This window comes from Gambusia affinis, linkage group LG21 (assembly GCF_019740435.1).
Source record: "Gambusia affinis linkage group LG21, SWU_Gaff_1.0, whole genome shotgun sequence".
Lineage (NCBI taxonomy): Eukaryota > Metazoa > Chordata > Actinopteri > Cyprinodontiformes > Poeciliidae > Gambusia > Gambusia affinis.
Genome location: NC_057888.1, coordinates 17,484,681 through 17,502,793, shown reverse-complemented (window position 1 = coordinate 17,502,793; position 18,113 = coordinate 17,484,681). Strand labels below are relative to the sequence as shown.

Genomic DNA, 18,113 nt, shown 5'->3' with positions numbered 1-18,113 from the left:
ACAATTTCTTCCAAACTGCTCTCCTCACACAAACGTCTTGCTCCCTGACCTCCCTGTTAATTACGGAGTGAATTAAAACACAGGTGGACTCTGTTTATTAATGGCAGTGGGAACTCCCAGAATAATTTGACGTCTAGTTTGACTTCTGAATTAGAAAGACGCGCATTCTAGTTCAGAAGTCAGACCATGGCGACGCCTGTAAACATTGAAATGGCTCCTAAAACATTTTAAGCTTTACTTAAGTACACATCACTTTTTCGGTGCTTTCTGTAGGCCAAGTCCTTACTTTTGTTGATGCTATCAGCCGCCATATTGAAACACGAAGTCAGTCTTATGGGTGTAACTGGGGATATTTGGGAGTTGCTCCCAGTCTCCCACTGGAAAATCTGACTTCAGAGGATGTTGATTTTCATTATTATTTTTTTTGTCCTATTGGGCAGTCAGAGTTTCCCAGTTCTGAGTACAACTGGAATGCTGCTTTGGATCCAGTTTTTGTGCCCAATCCACTAAGGAAAATATATTTTAATAGTGCATATTACAGTAATTAAAAGCAGATATGTCAATAGGTAGACAGTAACTCCGTGTAGTTACCAAAGACTGGTAACTTTATCATTTTCAAAGACTTGAATATTGTTTGTATTCATAAAAATTCCAAAATACTAATACAACTCGCCTAATTTGGGCAGATAAGCTTTGTATAAATTACAATGTTTCCAAAATATGTATTCTTAAAAAAGAAAAAGAGAAAAATTGGGACCTTGGGCTGCTTCCCCTGTAAGCCCTCTCTAAAGTCTGGCCTAGATAATCAATGTATTGGACTAAAGGTGGAAAAATTCATAAGTTACAACTCCACCACTACTTTTTGTTTTTGTTTTACTGCGCACTTATTTCCATTTTTTCCAAGCAGATGCGCTATACTACGAACCGCAGCCGTGGGACGACGGCATGAAGTGCAGCACGTTGACCTTTACAAATGAATGAAGGAGGTGTAGCCTGCATGGAGTGCTTGAGGTAAGGGAGCCAAGCCTCCTCGGTTAGTGAAAGGACCATCGTGGCTCAGGCTGCCAGCTGCTCTCCTGTCTCTCGGTGATGGTTAATGAGATTAGTAGTCCGTCTTAGCCTGCGTAAGTGCAAAGGGGTCAATCACTGGATTAGCATCTTGCTTAAGAGTTGCTTCAGTTTAATATACTTTTTTTCTTTATTGCTTTCAGTTTCCAAAGCATGTTCAGCACGTTCAATTTCCCTTTATCCGCAGATGGGGGTGCTTCTCTCTGCAACATGCTTCGCCTCGGGACCGAGCGCGTCCGGGCTCTCTGGCGCTGAATGAAGCATCTTCCAGGGAGAGAAGAGGAGCCGGGGCAGCTGGAGAAGTGAAGGGCAGTGGGGCCGAGATCTCGCCTGCTGTGGCAGAGTCTGAGACTCTGTGCGAATCATCCCCATGCCACTTGTAAATAATAAAGTTGGCGATGATTGCGCAGCGAGCGGAGACAAGGCTTTGGCCGATGGAAAGGCGCTGGTGGACTCGTTGATAAAGGTAAGCTGCAGCAGGCTTTTATTCATGCTTTTGTATCTGAAGTTAATGTTGTGACCCAGTTCTAGCATGTCAGGTTCTACCAAAAATAATAAAGTCTTTGTGACATTTGTTTTTTCAATGTTTGTTTTTAGCCCCAAAAAGAATGGAAATATGTGTAAAAAAAAAATAAAAATAAAATGTAAACATAATTTTCTACTTTGAATCCATCCTCTCTCTCTCACTGTGCCCAGACATGGACATACACAAAAACAGAAAAAAAAAAAATCTTTCCCCCCTGCAGCTAAAAGAGCACTCTCTTTGAGAAGAATCTCCCGGTCCAGTGCATCTTTGTGGCTCCTCTATTAGCTAATGTCATGGTCCTGCTATGCAATTCTGCCCCCACACTTATTATCAAATATTATTCTTTTTTTCTTTTTTTTCGTAAACATTTTCTTGTAGTTTTGTCTATTACTTTTAAGTTTAAGCCTATTTAAATAATGATTTTAGATCTTCCTGCTTAATGAAATAAATGTATTGGTGCTGAGACAACCTTCATGTCACCAATAAAAAAGAAATATATATATATACGATGTGAAATTTAATTTTAAAACATGTTATTTGGACGGACTTTTCCTCTGAATACTGTCATCTCAGATTAACCATGCATAAATATGTTACTATATTTTATGTAAGATACTTTAGTGATTAACTTGAGCAAAAATCAATTGTATGAATAAAGAGTTATCGTGTTGCATCACAAAAAAAAGGGGGACCTCTTGTACTCTGGTCCACAAGGTTGTTTTGGCTTATCTAGAAATAGATCCACGATAATGAGATTATATCAAATATTTTTAATGAATGAAACCATGGCTGCTAATCGCCTGAGGTTAAGCTAATGGTTCTTTATAAAACCCATGAACTGTTCGGTTATTATCACACCAGACAAACTGTACCTTTTTTTTCAGATTACCTAAATACTTGTAAATTCCGTTAACCATTTTTTGTCAATGAAATGTTGCCTTTACAAGTCCACATTTTTAGAATGTGTATTATAGTTTTACTGCACTAACTAAAGTTGTCGTAGGGACGTCTTTGGGACATCGACATTGCTGATTATACAGTTACTAAGACTACTAATGAATAACGTTTAACGGAGATTAGTGGTGCTGTGGTTCGCGTGACGTGAAAACCCACAGCATATCAGGGCTTATCTACAGCATCTCGCAAAAATATTCACATTCCTTGAACTTTTCTTTAGCATTTTGTCACATCACAACCACAGTGTAATTATTTAAGACTTTAAGTGAAAGAGCCACAGAAAGTACTGCAAATTTCTGAAGAGGAAGTAGATGAAAGTACACTACTTATTTATAAAAGTTCTTCAATAAAAATCTGAAAAGTGTGACTCTCTTAGTCTTTGAAAATTGGATATCCAGAATTCCCAGTCGGGGATGCGACAGGAACATTCTTCAGACTGAGAAGATCAACCTGTTTGAAACATAGTGGAAGTCACAATTAGAAACTATTTACAAGAGTTTTTTTAAGTGTCACTGTAAAATGTGGCGGTGGCAGCATCATGTTGTCACGGGGAAGCTGGCCAGAGTTGATGGAAAGATGGATGAAGACAATGAGGAAAAAACATGAAGCCAGAGCTACTGTGGAGTTGCTTAGATCAAATCATATTCTTGTGTTGGAATGGCTCAGTCAAAGTCCAAACCCAAATCAGTGGCAAAGGTTTAAAAACGCTCTCTATTTAGTCCGACTGACCTTAAGCTTTAAAAAAAAAAAGCATAAATAAACTAAGAAAAACATTTGGTTTCTAGGTGTGCAAAGCTGGAGATATGGACCAAGATACAGCTGTAATTACTTAAAGTGGTTTGATAAAATGTGGATTCAGGGAGAATTAATACAAAGGCACGCCAGACTTCTCAGGTTTCCTTTTGTAAAAAAAAAAAAAAAAGAGTTATTTTTCTATAAAACAAGTATGAGCTACTTTGCATATTACATACCATTCTCCTGAAATATATCAAGGGTTTGTGGTTGGAAATCCGGAAAAGTTCAAAAGACGTCTAAACATGGCGGCTGTTTGAATTGTTAATTCCCAGGTGAAACAATAACTAAACCAAACACAAATATATGAACACTAATGTATTCTCCACTTTTCTGTGGAGAATAAGCTTTCTCTAATGTAAATTTTTTCTTGTTTATAATCGCTGAAATTCAGCATCTGTGAGTGTGTGTGTACTTGTTTTTGTTATCATAAAGGGTCCGAACCATGGGAGCCCACCACAAAGTGGGGCCCTGTGTCTTCGTGGGCCCCAAAATCCTGTGTGTGTGCATGTGTGTGGTGTGACAGGAATCTTTAATTTTGCTGTCTTTGAAGAAAAAGTGCAACCAAATACTAAGTTTGCAACAGCAGTTGCTCTGTTTTTAACACGTGATATTGTTTTATGTGCTGTCCTCGATTATACAAATTTGAATTGAATTGTGTTGACTATATAAATCCCTCTTTCTCTCTCTCTCTCTCTCGCTCTCTCAGGTTGTGGCTTGCTACCGGCATTTAGCCTCATGTGTGGGTGGGTGCACAGACAGCCTGCAGCTCCGCGACGAGTTGAGGCAAACAAGAGAAAAGGCCCAAAAGTTGGCCGGAGACATCTGCCAACACCTGACCTCACACCTTAGGGACAAGAGCCTGCCCGATGGACAGCGCAAGGAGATGGAGCTCCTCTGGGTGGCCTTCTGCGCCTGCCTGGAGCTGCTGCACGTTGACATGTGCAAAGTTTTGAACATCAGCGGCATTGTCTCGCTGGCCGACTCTGCATCACTTGTGCACACTGGCCTGGAAGGTAGGTATTAATCTGAATGCGTCGCTTTCTCAAACATGTTTTGCATGTATGAGAAACCACTCAAAACACGACTTAAACAGAGAATTGTTGAGTTTGTTGCATTACTTTACACTCACTGTTTGACACCAACAGTATCAAATCATCTAAGACCAAAGTTTTAGATGAGTTAACAGCATTACGGAGTGAGGAAGTTAAAATGAAAGTTTCATGTTGCCGCTTTAATTTAGATGCCGCCGTGGTAACAGCAGGAAGCTGCAGTTTAGGAGTGCTCCACTCAGGCTAAAACAGCATGATCAACAAGTAGTTGTTGTAAGAACAACTATTTGTTCTCATAAAAACTTTTCATAGTTTTTACATTCAAAACATCTGTGAAATGAAGTTAAAGTTTGTTGACCTTTGCCCGGCAGGAGGATGCAGTGACGTAGCGGCCCGGGCCCTGAGTTTGCCCGACCTGAACCAGGTTCGGACGGATTCCCTCCCTGCCGGCCTCGAGAGCCAGGAGCGCAGCACCATGGAGCGGGAGATCAGTCAAATTGACCGCATGATCGACGACATGGAGATGAAAGTCAACGTGCTGCGTTGGATGGTGGAGCCCCACGGGCCGCTGTACGCAGACCCCCTCAGCAGCACTGACAGCGCCTCCATGGCTCTGCTGTCTGTAGACGAGGAGCAGCAGGCCCCCATCTCTCAGCCCCTGTGCCAGCGGAGCCACATATTTGTGCTCTTACTGCTGCTTGGTGTTTTTTTTGTAGCGGCCACTTTATCTCTCTGTATTTTCTTTTTCTCGTGAGCAGGACCTTAAGAAATTTCAATCGTTCCATCTTTTTCTGAAGGTGAGGAAAAATGACTCATTAGCTTATTTGTTTAAACAGTGTACCAGACTTAATCCAGATGCAAGATAGCATACAATTTTTTACACTAAATCTAACTAAATGCTTTTTTGATTTTAAAATAGCTTATGCCACTTAGGACTTGATTCATAATCTGAAATTGAGTGTAGCCCAGATGGGGAATTTCCCTTTTGTTTTCTGCCATCTGAATTTATCAGTAACAGGTTGGAAAAATCAACTAGATTGTCTCCTGAAGTTGGACATCCCTGAACGACCCTGAACACAGCATCCAATATGGCTGCTGCCCATTAACTTGTTAAATCAATAACACATATATGTAGCATTGTCACATTTTTTGTAAAAATATTCCTCTAGGGCCGAAATGAAATCATCTGTTATTTTCCAGCTCCTATCTGAGCCGTGGTGCAGTTCACTGGGATATCATTCCCAGATCCAAGTCCTTACTTTCAAAGGAAACTGGAGCCTAGGATTACTTTTTCTCTGTTAAATGTAAAAAAGTAAGACAGAAAAGCTAACATTTCTGTGCATTTTGCTAAATGATTTTAGAAAAAAAAAAGAAGCTAAAATGACACTTGCAACTTATTTTTTCTGATTGCCAATGTAAGTACGTAGGTGCTTATGCTTGGTAGATGTAATAATTTATCTTTTTTTGTATATAATCAGCACTCTAAACTAAAGGACTACAATGATATAAATACATTTACTGTGGATTATAAAAGTATAAAGTTTGACAAAACCCTGATGTCGTTTTTTTTTTTCTTTTTTCCCAATTTAATAAGATCTACTTGTGAAATGAGGTTTCATTAAAGCAAAATAAGATAATTCTGCTGTAGATAATTCTCCTGGCATCTTCATTTTGTTTTAATCCAGACCAGTTGGCCCAGCAAGCCGTGAGAGTGTTTAACATTTATGAACCTTTAAATGTTAAACATTTGAATTGACAGTAAATTGTTGTACTAGCACTGGGAACATGCAACATGATTCCTGTCAGGGAAAGAAATTAAAGTAAACGGTGTAAACATTGTTCATTGAGTTTTGCAGTTATTGTTGGTGTGTAGGTTTTGCAGCTCTTGACAAATTACTAATTATTATGGATAAGGGCAAATATGTCTCTTTGGATTCAAATGACTGCTAATGCTTGATCTATACCGGAAAAATGTACAATAGAATATCCATTCTGTGTTGCCGTATTATGAAAGCTTCGATTTAGGTAATTTTGCAGAATTTTAGATATCACTTCTCAGTCCCCACCTTTGAAATTAACCACATATCCAATATCCTCCTGGTGTACAATGAAAGAAGAGTAGACAAATAATTTAGTAAATACTTTTAGCAATTTATCTGCAGAAACGGAACCTACACTGTAAAATGTAATAAGTTCACTTTACTTAAAAAGAGTTAGGAAACCGATTGCCTCAAAATCTTCAAGTAAAGTAGCTAATTCATTTTAAGGTGTTATTGCTAAAAATAACTATGTTTAGACCACTCAGATAAAGGCAGTAAACCTGAGTACCGTTAACTCAAAATCATTAGTAAAGTTGACTATAAAATGTCAATTATGACTACTTCAAATTGTGAGTTATGCCAATTAAGCAGTACTCATAAAAATAAGTTATGCTTACACGTTTAAGAGTTCACATTACTTGCAAAATATCAGGAAACCAATTGCCTTGATATGTTCAAGTAAGATGAACCAAAAGTGTTAAGTTATTGGAACGAAGAGCCAACAGACAACAGTTTGAATGGAAAAAAATGTTTAATAATTAAACAAGTTTACCTTAAATACAAGGTTCTCAAGTGTGGTTACATACACACTAACCTGGAAACAAAGTTTTCCACAGACTTTTTTTAGGGAAAAAAAATGACCTGACTTTTTTTCTAGGGTAGCCTTCAATCTAATATTGAATCCTTCAAATGGCCCTCAGTCTTTAAAACTTTGAGAATCCCTGCTTAAATGTCTTTGTTGACTGGTGTGAAACAAAAACTCAATTCTCAGTACTAGAGCCCAACATTTATCATAACATTGATAAAGTAAATGAAGTAGTGAAGTGAAGTAATGTTTCTCCTCATTAACATAAAACCATTTGGTAGTCTGCAAATGCAATGATGCTCTCTCCAACAAAAAAAGAATCAAACAAGAAATAAAAATCACTTTTCCAATAAGGGTAAAGGTATCAACGTTGATCCATAATGTCACATCACATTCACTCATTGCATCAGAAGATTTTTGAGTGATTGTATTTTTGGTTTTAGGGATTTATGTCCAAGTGACAGAAGCACCCTTTGGATGAAGTCAAAGGTGTACTTCAGTTGTTGAGGGTACTCCAAATTCAGAGTATAAATAAGTCCAAAGAGCAAACACATGGCATGTGGAAGATTCCCAAGATCATTCATGACAAAACTTCCTTCCAAAATGATGGCAGTTCTTGAAGACTGGAGGTGCAGTGAGTCAGTGGAGGCCTGCCTGTCCTCAGGAATGATGGTCAGGATCCCAATGGGGGTGTGAGACACGTCTGGGTCTTCGCAGTCCTAACAACAATAAACACCACAATTACATATCAACATAACACTTCTTTAGGGTGACCAGACGTCCTCTTTTTCCCGGACATGTCCTACTTTTCAGACCTAAAAAAATGTCCGGGGGGAATTTAAAAATCGTTAGGGATTTTGGTCAACTGCCTCAAAACACATTACATAGCTTACAGTGCATTGTGATTACATTGCCACTCCGTTCCACTACTCCATTTCAGGTTTCTTTGTATGGCAAAGAAATCGGTAGCACATGTACACACATGTGCTACCGATTTCTTGAGCTGTGTGAAGCTGACAACCCACCCACGTCAAAAAATTCAGCAAATAGTCTGAATGGTTAGTGCTCCGTTTGTGCAGGTTTGTGCCGTTAAAATTTTCGTTTGTGCAGTTTTGGTTTCTGAGATATTAAAAGTTATTTTTTAGGTCATCTAGAGTTCACCATCCCCCCATATCGCTCCAAAACAAACCACAGTGGGCTAGTTCGTTAGTGCTCCGTTTGTGCAGGTTTGTGCCGTTGAAATTTTCGTTTGTGCAGCTTTCGTCTTTGAGATATTAAAAGTTATAATTTTGGCCGATGACGTCACCATCCCCCCATATCGCTCCAAAACAAACCAAAGTGCGCTAGTTCGTTAGTGCTCCGTTTGTGCAGGTTTGTGCCGTTGAAATAGATGCACACATTAACTGGCCACTTTATTAGGTAGACCAGTTCAATGACATATGCAAATCCAGTAATTAAATAGCAGCATCCTTGTACATTTAGGCATTAAGATGATGACAGTGATTTCACCTCTAGCGTCAGAATCGGGAAGAGATGGGAATTTAAGTGACGTCAAATGCGTTGTTGTGTTGGTGCCAGTCATGCTGGTCTGTGTGCTTCAGAAACTGCTGATCTGCAGGAGTTCTCATGGACAGCCATCTCTGGGCTTTACATAGAAAAGTCAGAAAAAGAGGAACTAAATAAGTTGTCTTAATGTCTATGCTTGGGCAAGAGTGCGCAAATTGTTCCAGAAACCTCGAATAACTACTTGTTGCAATCAGGTGCGATCATGTAAAGTGCTAACTCAGAACGGCCAACAAATAAAACGGTGAAGAGGATAAGCTGCAGCCGCAGAAAGTCACAGCATGCGCCACTCCTGTCAGAAAAAGGACAGGAAACAGAGCAGGATTGTCAATACTGGACTATTCAGTTTTTAGCATTAAATGGTGTAAAGATCATGAATTGAAATTGGCAGATTGGAGTCTAAATGGGAAAAGCAGATGCTCATATCAGCCAGGAAAAGCCAGATCTGTAGATTTCTAGTTCAAATCATTTTAATCATCAAATCATCTTAATATTTGCCGTGAAAATAGCTAATAAAGCCTCCAAGTAGTTGTGAAGGGTTTTTGCGCTTACGTCACTATGACGTCACCGCGACTAGTCGACATCGACTCGACTATTATCATGATGTAGTCGACCTTAAAAAATATGTAGTCGTTCAACCCCTAGTCTGGACCCGGCGTTCCGACGCTGAAAGTTAACATCGACGCCATAGAAAGCTGCAGCACGATCGACGGCATGAGGAGAATCACGAGAACATCGACTGACATGGACTTGCGCCATTCAGCGTCTTAAAATGAGCGTATGAGCTAAAATTAGCAAAAATGCTAACGTTTTTGCTAAACGTCAGCATTAGCCAAGACGTTTCGCATTTTGGCTAATATTAGTCAAAATGCTAATTGAGCTAATTAGCATTTTAGCTTAGTGCTAATTAGCTAATTTAGCATTTAGCTAATTTTTGTTAATGCTAAGATTAGCTAAATTTAGCATTGCTAACACAAATTTTAGCATTTGCTAATTTTAGCATTTAGCTAAAATTTAAATGCTAATTTTAGCATTTAGCTAAATAGAATTTAGCATTTTAGCTATATGCTAAAATAAAAGGAAAACATTTCAGTTCCTGCAACAATGGAGGACAAAACATCAAGAAGAGTGAATGATGTCCATGAAAAACCTGGAAATGACTCCAGCAGACATCCAGGTATTCAGAGCAAAACTAAATCAGTTGACCTTGGCTTCACCTTGGAACCTGGAAAGAGTCTCAGGTGGAAACGTTTACGCCATAATGTTTATGCAGGGAGAGGAGATGGGAACTGGGAGAACTGGGAGAAACATCTGGGATGAGTCCCTGGAGAGAAGACGATCTGAAGTTAAAGGAAGACGGACAGAAAAACTGAACTACGCTGTACGAAAGCTGCCACATTGCGATTCTGGAGGACCAGAAATAAAAACCAGTCCTACAGGATTCACTGCACAGATGTTGAGGCAGATGTTTTAGCAAAATGAGACACTCTTTACTCTGGGTTTCTAACTGCTAAACATGAACAAGTATAAAATGACCTAACTACTAAAAATTGAACAAGTATAAAATGATCTAACTACTAAAAATGAACATGTATAAAATTACCTAACTACTAAAAATTGAACAAGTATAAAATGATCTAACTACTAAAAATGAACATGTATAAAATGACCTAACTACTAAAAATGAACATGTATAAAATGACCTAACTACTAAATAACTACTAAAACTCATTTACAAACAATAACTATACTAACTTTTCCTGAGTTTCAGGCTTTACATTTGGCTGTAACTCATTTACAAATGATAAGCCTGTGTAGGTTTTCTCGTAGGTTTTGTACCACTTCCCTGAAAGCCTTTCTCACTGACTTAAAGGGGTTCCACTGCGGCTGTAGTCTGTTTGCCATCGTTACCAGGACATTTCTTTGTAGTATTGGGGTCCCTGCCTCCAGGACAAGGAGGATGTACTCTACGTTTTTGCACTCCTTCATCAGGTCTTTAAAGATGGTGGTCCCCTGGAGTGAAATCTTTTCTGGGCTCATTTTCAGAACTCTGGGTTTTGTTTCAACCCAGAGTTTCTTAAAGAGTCGATCACAGATATAATTATATTGAATTAAAGGGTAATGTCTGTTTCCTGTCTTGTCAACAATCTGTTGGATAACTGCTCTGACAAGATTTCTTACAGCAGTCCTTCTCATATATATCTCTTCGGACTGGTCTTCCTCTGCTTCGTTGAGGGACTGGTCTTCCTCTGCTTCGTTGAGGGACTGGTCTTCCTCTGCTTCATTGAGGGACTGGTCTTCCTCTGCTTCGCTGAGGGACTGGTTTTCCTCTGCTTCGTTGAGGGACTGGTCTTCCTCTGGTTTGCTGAGGGACTGGTCTTCCTCTGGTTCGCTGAGGGACTGGTCTTCCTCAGGTTCGCAGAGGGACTTGTCTTCCTCAGGTTCGCAGAGGGACTTGTCTTCCTCAAGTTCGCAGAGGGACTGGTCTTCCTCAGGTTCACAGAGGGACTGGTCTTCCTCAGGTTCGCAGAGGGACTTGTCTTCCTCAGGTTCGCAGAGGGACTGGTCTTCCTCTCCTTTGCTGAGGGACTTGTCTTCCTCAGGTTCGCAGAGGGACTTGTCTTTCTCTGCTTTGCTGAGGGACTGGTCTTTCTCTGCTTTGCTGAGGGACTTGTCTTCCTCAGGTTCGCAGAGGGACTTGTCTTCCTCAGGTTCGCAGAGGGACTTGTCTTCCTCAGGTGCGCAGAGGGACTTGTCTTCCTCTGCTTCGCTGAGGGACTGGTCTTTCTCTGCTTCGCTGAGGGACTTGTCTTCCTCTGCTTTGCAGACGGACTGGTCTTTCTCCTCTTCCTGTAGCTCTGCGGTTGTCTTGATTTCTTTAGGAATATCAGCTGCCATGGCCGTCGTTTCCTTGTTGTCTTTGGCAAGCTGAGCTACGCACCCTTTAATGTCCGAAAGCGAAGCCTCGCCTTCTGACATTTTTATGTCTTCCACTTGGATGATCAGTGGAGCCACCTTTGCTGAATGTCTAGCAAAGAAATTCCTGAAAAACCTCTTGATCTCTCCTGTCAGACCTTTAGTCTTAGACTTTGGCTCACTGTCGGCTGGTTCCATGAATGAGGGCGATCTATCCAAAACGGTGACGTTGTGGGTCTCAGATGGTGAACTCTGACTATTTTTAATCATTATTTGTCAGGTTGAAGATAATTTTCAACACTAGCAAAAACAGCAGGTTCTGTGAAGAATGAGTGCAAAGTGATGTTTAGGGGGAAAAAAAAGCAAATAAAGACCTTGACCTATGACGTCTGTCCATACGTCATAGACATCAAACCGCCCACACAGCAGCGTCATATCCTCAGTAGGAAGTCACGTTCTGTCAGGAGCCACTTTACTGCGCATGTCAGACTATATTTAAACTTTTAATTAAATCATTTACAAGTGGAGCCACCGCAGATCGCTTCTCTTCGCCCCGCGCAACTCCCGCAGCCTTGCGGCGTCCGCAGCCGTCAGGTCTATTTTTAGCGCCTCAACCCGCTGCTTTTTATTTTGTTACATTTTTTATTATTTCTGAAGGTTTTGTTTGTTAAATGCCGTGATAGGGGAAGCTACAGCTTCATTTTCCTCTGATTGTGACCAGAATAGGGAGAAATGATTTTATTTGTCCTTTGCTCGCTAAATATGAATAGCGCGGTATTTAGGTTTTTTTGGGGGGGGTTTTTTATGCAGACGGAACTCGGTTTATCGGTAAATATATCTCTCATTGATGTTACCACGAACAAAATGGCTTTAATATCGCTAGTTTATAGCTAATATCCGACGTTTGGGGCATGTTGTCTCATTTATAGACTCACCTGCATTTAGTACTGATGGCTCATTAAGACAGAACCGAGAGTTCGAATAAATTACTCTGTGATAAACTGATTGACGACATGCTAGCTAATGCTAACTCGTTCATTCAACAGAGTAACATCTGTGTGTATGTGTGAAGATCCAGTCCTGCTTCACTCAATGATCAATTTTAGGGAAAAATAATTATCATTCAAATAAACAGAGTTAATAATATCTGTTCTCTGTTCCCATGTTATGAAGGGGAGCAGATTAATTCACGAAGCTGAAATAATTCATCCCAAATAAATTTGACAAATAATGAGCAAATATTTTCAAACTTACAGGATTTGTTATTCATCAAGAAAGGAATATTGTTAAAATGTGTTTGATTCAGTCAGATTATTAAACAGTTAATCTTCTCCACTTGTAGAGTTTAATCAGGCACGTGCAGAGTGCCTGATCCGTGATGCCCCTAGTGCCCTTTTTGAATTTTTTTTTTCAAAAAAAAATTTTTTTTTTTAAATTATTTATTTTTAATCTGTATGTCAGAAGGCCTGTTTGTGCCCCTCAGCAATAATAATTAGCTAAATATAAGTTAGTATAGTCAACAGACTAAGCTGGAATGAGTTCAGGTCCCTTTTCTTTTTGAGTACACTTTACTTTTACATTTTACAGTGTAAAGACAGATTTTGTGCGCATGTTCATGTCTTCTAGGCTTAGCGATCATGTTGTCCTGATGTTCTTTATGCATTCGCCTCCTGTAAGCACAGGAATTACATATTTAAATAAGAAATATAGGTCTACATAAGTATAAATGTAGCTTTCTTTCTGTTTGAAATTTTGTGAAAAGTCTGGCATAATTTTACAATACATTTGTAATCACACAAACTGCAATTTCAAACATCTTCGTTCAGAGCGTGTTGTGCGATTTATTTTGACAGACGAGACAGGAAGTTTGCATGGTATAGCTACACATCAAACTTGATTAACAATGGCTCGTTTACTGGGTAAAATGCGGTGATGACAAAACAAAAAGGCGATATCAACACTTAGGAGATTTTTAACAGACGGAAATTCAGCCTTGGGAAGCATTTTCTCCACAACGGCGCAAACTTTGATCATGGTGCTGAAACAGCAGCCTCGGCTGCTGCTGAAGCTCTTCCGTCTGAACCAATCACATAGGCGCTTTGACCCGTCTACTCTAATCCGGGACATCGCTGGAAGGTGTGCAGCAGCACTAGTATCGAGCATTTCCCCGATTCTATTGAATCTGACAGCTGGGAGCACCTCAGTTATCACCGCTACATCTCCGTCTAACTTTGAGACGCAGCCACTGACATGGAGAGGAGCTCCGGGACTGAAGGTTACGGGTTTCTCTGCCCTGAGAAACATGTCCGTACGAGGTAAAGCTGCTAGCTTCTCCGGTCACTGAGTTTATTCTAGTCTAAAATGTGACAACATTCAGTATTAAACCTACTCTGGACACGTAAACTCCTTTGTTTAAAACATAAGTTTTGAACGCGTACTGAAGGTTTTTCAAAATAAAAGCTCTTTAGAACAGTTGAGGTCACGTTGACAGCTTTATGATATGAAGAGTTTCAAAGACGTTTTCCGAGGTTAGTCATTTTGTGAATGCCTCAATATTTATTAGTCAGCACACGCAGGCTACTTCAAAGCCTTTTTGCTGTTTTAATATCTACCCATATAACACATTCTGTTTCCATAACACAGATTTATTGCTCCCATTCCAGGTGTGTTTGTACAACAGTGTATCAATTTACAAAACTAAATCAAATTTAAAGATTCACCCTCTCCTGCACCCAGCTGAATGTTAAATATAAATATAGATATTTTTGATATTTGTTTACTTTCCCCCCCCCCCCTTCAGAACTGAATACCTCCTCCAGGGTCTTCCAATACGATCTGAAACCAGACATACCAAAAACCGAAGGCCGCAAGCTGTTCTTTGACACTCACGCAGTTGTGCGACTCCTTGAGGAAAACGGTTTGTTCGGATATTGCAAAACGTGCAACTTGCATCTTTTTGAAGTGTTTAATTATTATTATTTTTTAAATGTAAACCAGTAATTGTTGCAATTTCCATTTTATATATGTATACAATTAGGATTCAGCACTCAGCAAGCTGAAGTGTTGGTTAAAGTTCTGATCGAGACGACAAACTCCAACATGGATTTGGTTTATACTGACATGGTGACCAAAGTGCAACAGGTGAGACCCTATAAGAATAATTATGCACGCCATATTTGTGGTTTTCATTTAGCAAGCACTAAATGAATGGGTATCCAAACTTTTTGGCCAAAAAGGTCAAGCTGAAAGAAGTCTGGGGGTCACAAACCTTTTAGTATTTTTATTTTTAATAATAATTGCAAAAACTATCTTATGCTTCCATTTTTACCTGAAACTAAACATGACAGCAGTCATATTTCTCCAGGCAAGTGATCGATAATGCAAACAAAATGCTTTACGGGTTTGCCAGATAAAAAAAAAAATAACAATAACAACAAACTGTATCCTAATTTTTTTCAGGTTGATCATATTTTTCTACATTTTTTTTGTTTGTCTTTTTGGCAACCAGAACAGCATATGGCTCTCTCTTGTTTCATTTTGAGTAGTTTATTAAACAGGGTTGCCCAAGTCTACATTTTAGTAAAAATGGCTGTTTTTACAAAAAATTTAATCAAATTAAAAGCAAAAAAAAAAAAAAAAAAAATTGTGTTGCACCTTACATTTTCCATTTTAGTATCCTAATTTGTCTTCTTTTGTTGTTGTTGTTGTTGTTGTTGTTTGTTTTTTTTTTGTTTTTTTTGAAAGGCTGCATCCTAACATTGCTTTTAAATCTGTGTCCACTGCCTGAACTGGCAAATCCAAATTTAGGCTATTCTTGAATTCTGATCAAAAGCCACCCAAAGTCATTTCAAGGGCCACACATGGCCCGCCGCCCGCACTTTGGACACCCCTGCAATAAGTGCCCCCCACACCCCCAACTTTGTGTTTATTTTTACAATTGAATCATGACTGTTTATGTTCCACATACATCAAATAGAGCATGATGCCAACTAAACTTTAATGCACTGCCATGTGCACCAACGACAATCAAATGATTGCTTTTTAATTGTGCTGTGTATTTTCATTTTGTTTTTTATGCTTTTTTACAGGAAATCATGTTGCAGCAAGTAATTTCAAAAATAGCAGCTGTAAAAAAGGACATGATTATCCTTGAGAAGAGCGAGTTCTCCACTCTTCTCACAGAAAATGAGGTAAAAAGCAGTTATTGAGCTTTTTTTGACTTTACTTAATGTTCAAACCAGCTGGTTTATAACATGGACCAAAGCTTATCTTGCTTTTTTGTGTAGAGATTAATCTAAATGACTGTGGGATGCTTTGTGTTACGTTTCTGCTCTGACGGCTTCAGTATTTTATTTATTTATTTTTTGCTATTTCTCAGAAACTCAAGATCCAGTTATTCCAGCTCAAAGTCCAGCTGGCTGTGAGTGCTTATGTGTATTTTCTTTTTAAGTCTGTTGTTTTATTAATACCTTCATAGAAACCGTGTAAAGGAAATGGTTTTAATTTAGTCCTTTTTAATTAAAACTCAGCAATGTTTTTCCCTGTCTGGTCCCTTGTTTTCCCCCTCCTCTCCCGCCTGGCAGGATGTGATGAACAAAGTACGCTCGAATAATATTTTGGACCTGAATTTGGAGAAAAGCCGCTCAAAAGAGCTGGTGAGTTTTACAGCCGGGTTCAGACAAATTTCTTTAGCGGATTTAGATCTATACTAGATATGGTAAACTGATTAATAATGGCACAATAGCCGGAGGATCTTTATGAAACTGTATCAACTTCAGTGCAGTTGCACTAAACACTCTTGGTCAGAAAATGCTGATTTCAGTATTTCAGATTTCTGGATTACGTTCTGTATGTGGCAAAAGTCTGTTAATTACCCATTTATTTAATCTAGAATAAAATTCTTATTTCCAGAAAGCAGCACATGAGAAGAAGCTTCTGGAAACGAGAACTGACATTCTGGAAATGGTTTGTATATATTTTAAAATGCTATAAACATGCCGTTTTTTAAAACACATTATTTATTGTATTTGTTCCAATTGCATTTTCGTGCAGACGGCAGAGCACGATCGCCATCTAACCCAAATGAACATGAAAATAGACACTGAAGTAGCTGGTCTGAAAACCATGCTGGAGTCTCATAAACTGGATACCATCAAATATCTTGCTGGTAAGAAATTGTAATTTATTGGAGCTAATAAAAATGTTCAAGTGTTTTTGGAATCTTTCAACACAAAAAACAAACAAATAAACAAACAAAAAAAAAAACTCAGAAATGTTGCCATTATTTTCAATTTTCAAGAGAAAACAAGGACGTTAGTGATTTGGGAAAGTTGAAAATGTATGAGAGGAAACTCAGAAATTGTGAGATTAATCTCAGAATCTTTCTAGAAAAAACAAGGAAATCTTTTGAGTTTCAAAAGACAAATTCTTTTGATTTTTGAAAATCAGGAATTTTCCTGCTTCCCCCCACCCCTAGAAAATTTCTGAGTGTTTTTGGTCATAAAAGGCCTTCCCCCACCCCCAACAATGGTCCTAATACAATATAGTATTCATAAGTGCTTGAACCCATTTGGGGCCTTTGGAAAATAATCTACTTAATATTTTTTCAATAAAGTAATTATTTATGGAAATCTATTTCAGTCCAACAGTCATTATGTGACCTGTTCAGTGATACAACCAGAAAAACGGTTGTAAATGTAATCTGATGCTGCCTTCTTCATGCTTTCTCTTGCTCTTTAATAATGACTTCTTCCCGTTTGTCTTTATCCTCCAGGTTCGGTGTTCACCTGTCTCACTGTGGTTTTGGGTTTTTATCGTATTTGGATGTGAGAGAAAGTTAACGACAACTACTGTGTCGACTGCAACGATGGCGACAGAGAAGCCAAGGAACTCGTACCAGCTAAAGAGCAGCTATTTCATGACGAATCTCAATTATGTCGTCTCATTCCCATTATTTTTTTATTTATTTACAGACAATCCAAACATTGTGGCGTCTAAAAGAAACAGTTCTTAGTTTTCCGCTTTTTGGTTTCAGTTAATAACATATTCTCTTTCTTTCACTAATATTTTTAATTTCCTACCTATAAAAACCAGTAATGCGTTACTTACAATGGTTTTAAGTTTCTCTACAGTGATTGATACATTTATTTCCTACCAGTATTTATTCATAATGACGGCTTATTTCCTCTGTACACTCAAGACGACAAAAAGAACTCAAACAATATTGTGATGTACTGAAAGTGCAAGAAATTTTCACATAATTGAATAGTGATAAACTCTTAGTAATACCATTATTTTGTTTTAGTGAATCTCGTCTGGTCATCAGTAAAACCTTTTGACGATTATAAATGTATTATGAGAGTAGGTGCATATTAGCTGTTCTGCTGGTAGAAGTTGTACTTTTATTTTTATTTTACTATTTACAAATTTACAACAAAGCCAATTCTTTAATCGAATCATTTTGAAAAGTAAGTATATTTTTGTATCTTATACATGTTTTTATGCATATCACGCTGTACATGTTATATTACTAAAGTCTGTTGAATTAATTTTCTGATTATGTTTATTTAATTAAAATAAAGTTGCAATTGACCAAACTCTGGTGGTGTCGTGCA

At 38.5% G+C, this 18,113-nt stretch overlaps 2 protein-coding genes and 1 long non-coding RNA gene across 4 annotated transcripts; 2 read left to right on the top strand and 1 right to left on the bottom strand.

The window, feature by feature from the left end:
• The first annotated feature begins 1,051 nt into the window (after window positions 1-1,051).
• On the top strand, window positions 1,052-5,941 carry LOC122824247 (regulator of G protein signaling 9 binding protein). The gene is made up of 4 exons (XM_044104620.1): window positions 1,052-1,124; window positions 1,256-1,534; window positions 4,053-4,359; window positions 4,767-5,941. The coding sequence occupies exons 2-4, from the start codon at window positions 1,439-1,441 to the stop codon at window positions 5,147-5,149; spliced, it is 786 nt and encodes a 261-aa protein (XP_043960555.1). The 5' UTR covers window positions 1,052-1,124; window positions 1,256-1,438; the 3' UTR covers window positions 5,150-5,941.
• Window positions 5,942-7,698: 1,757 nt separating this feature from the next.
• On the bottom strand, window positions 7,699-10,177 carry LOC122824246. Of its 2 annotated transcripts, none has more exons than XR_006369467.1 (3): window positions 9,790-10,177; window positions 8,530-8,875; window positions 7,699-7,739 (listed from the first exon to the last, which is right to left on the bottom strand). It is a non-coding gene; the product is annotated as an uncharacterized LOC122824246 (long non-coding RNA). The 2 variants fall into 2 exon arrangements; XR_006369466.1 differs by lacking the exon at window positions 7,699-7,739 and having other exon boundaries at window positions 8,386-8,665; window positions 8,768-8,875.
• Window positions 10,178-13,337: 3,160 nt separating this feature from the next.
• Window positions 13,338-18,096, top strand: mcur1 (mitochondrial calcium uniporter regulator 1). The gene is made up of 9 exons (XM_044104618.1): window positions 13,338-13,814; window positions 14,300-14,416; window positions 14,537-14,640; window positions 15,588-15,689; window positions 15,878-15,919; window positions 16,083-16,154; window positions 16,411-16,464; window positions 16,552-16,666; window positions 17,273-18,096. The coding sequence occupies exons 1-9, from the start codon at window positions 13,532-13,534 to the stop codon at window positions 17,326-17,328; spliced, it is 945 nt and encodes a 314-aa protein (XP_043960553.1). The 5' UTR covers window positions 13,338-13,531; the 3' UTR covers window positions 17,329-18,096.
• The last annotated feature ends 17 nt before the right edge of the window (window positions 18,097-18,113 follow it).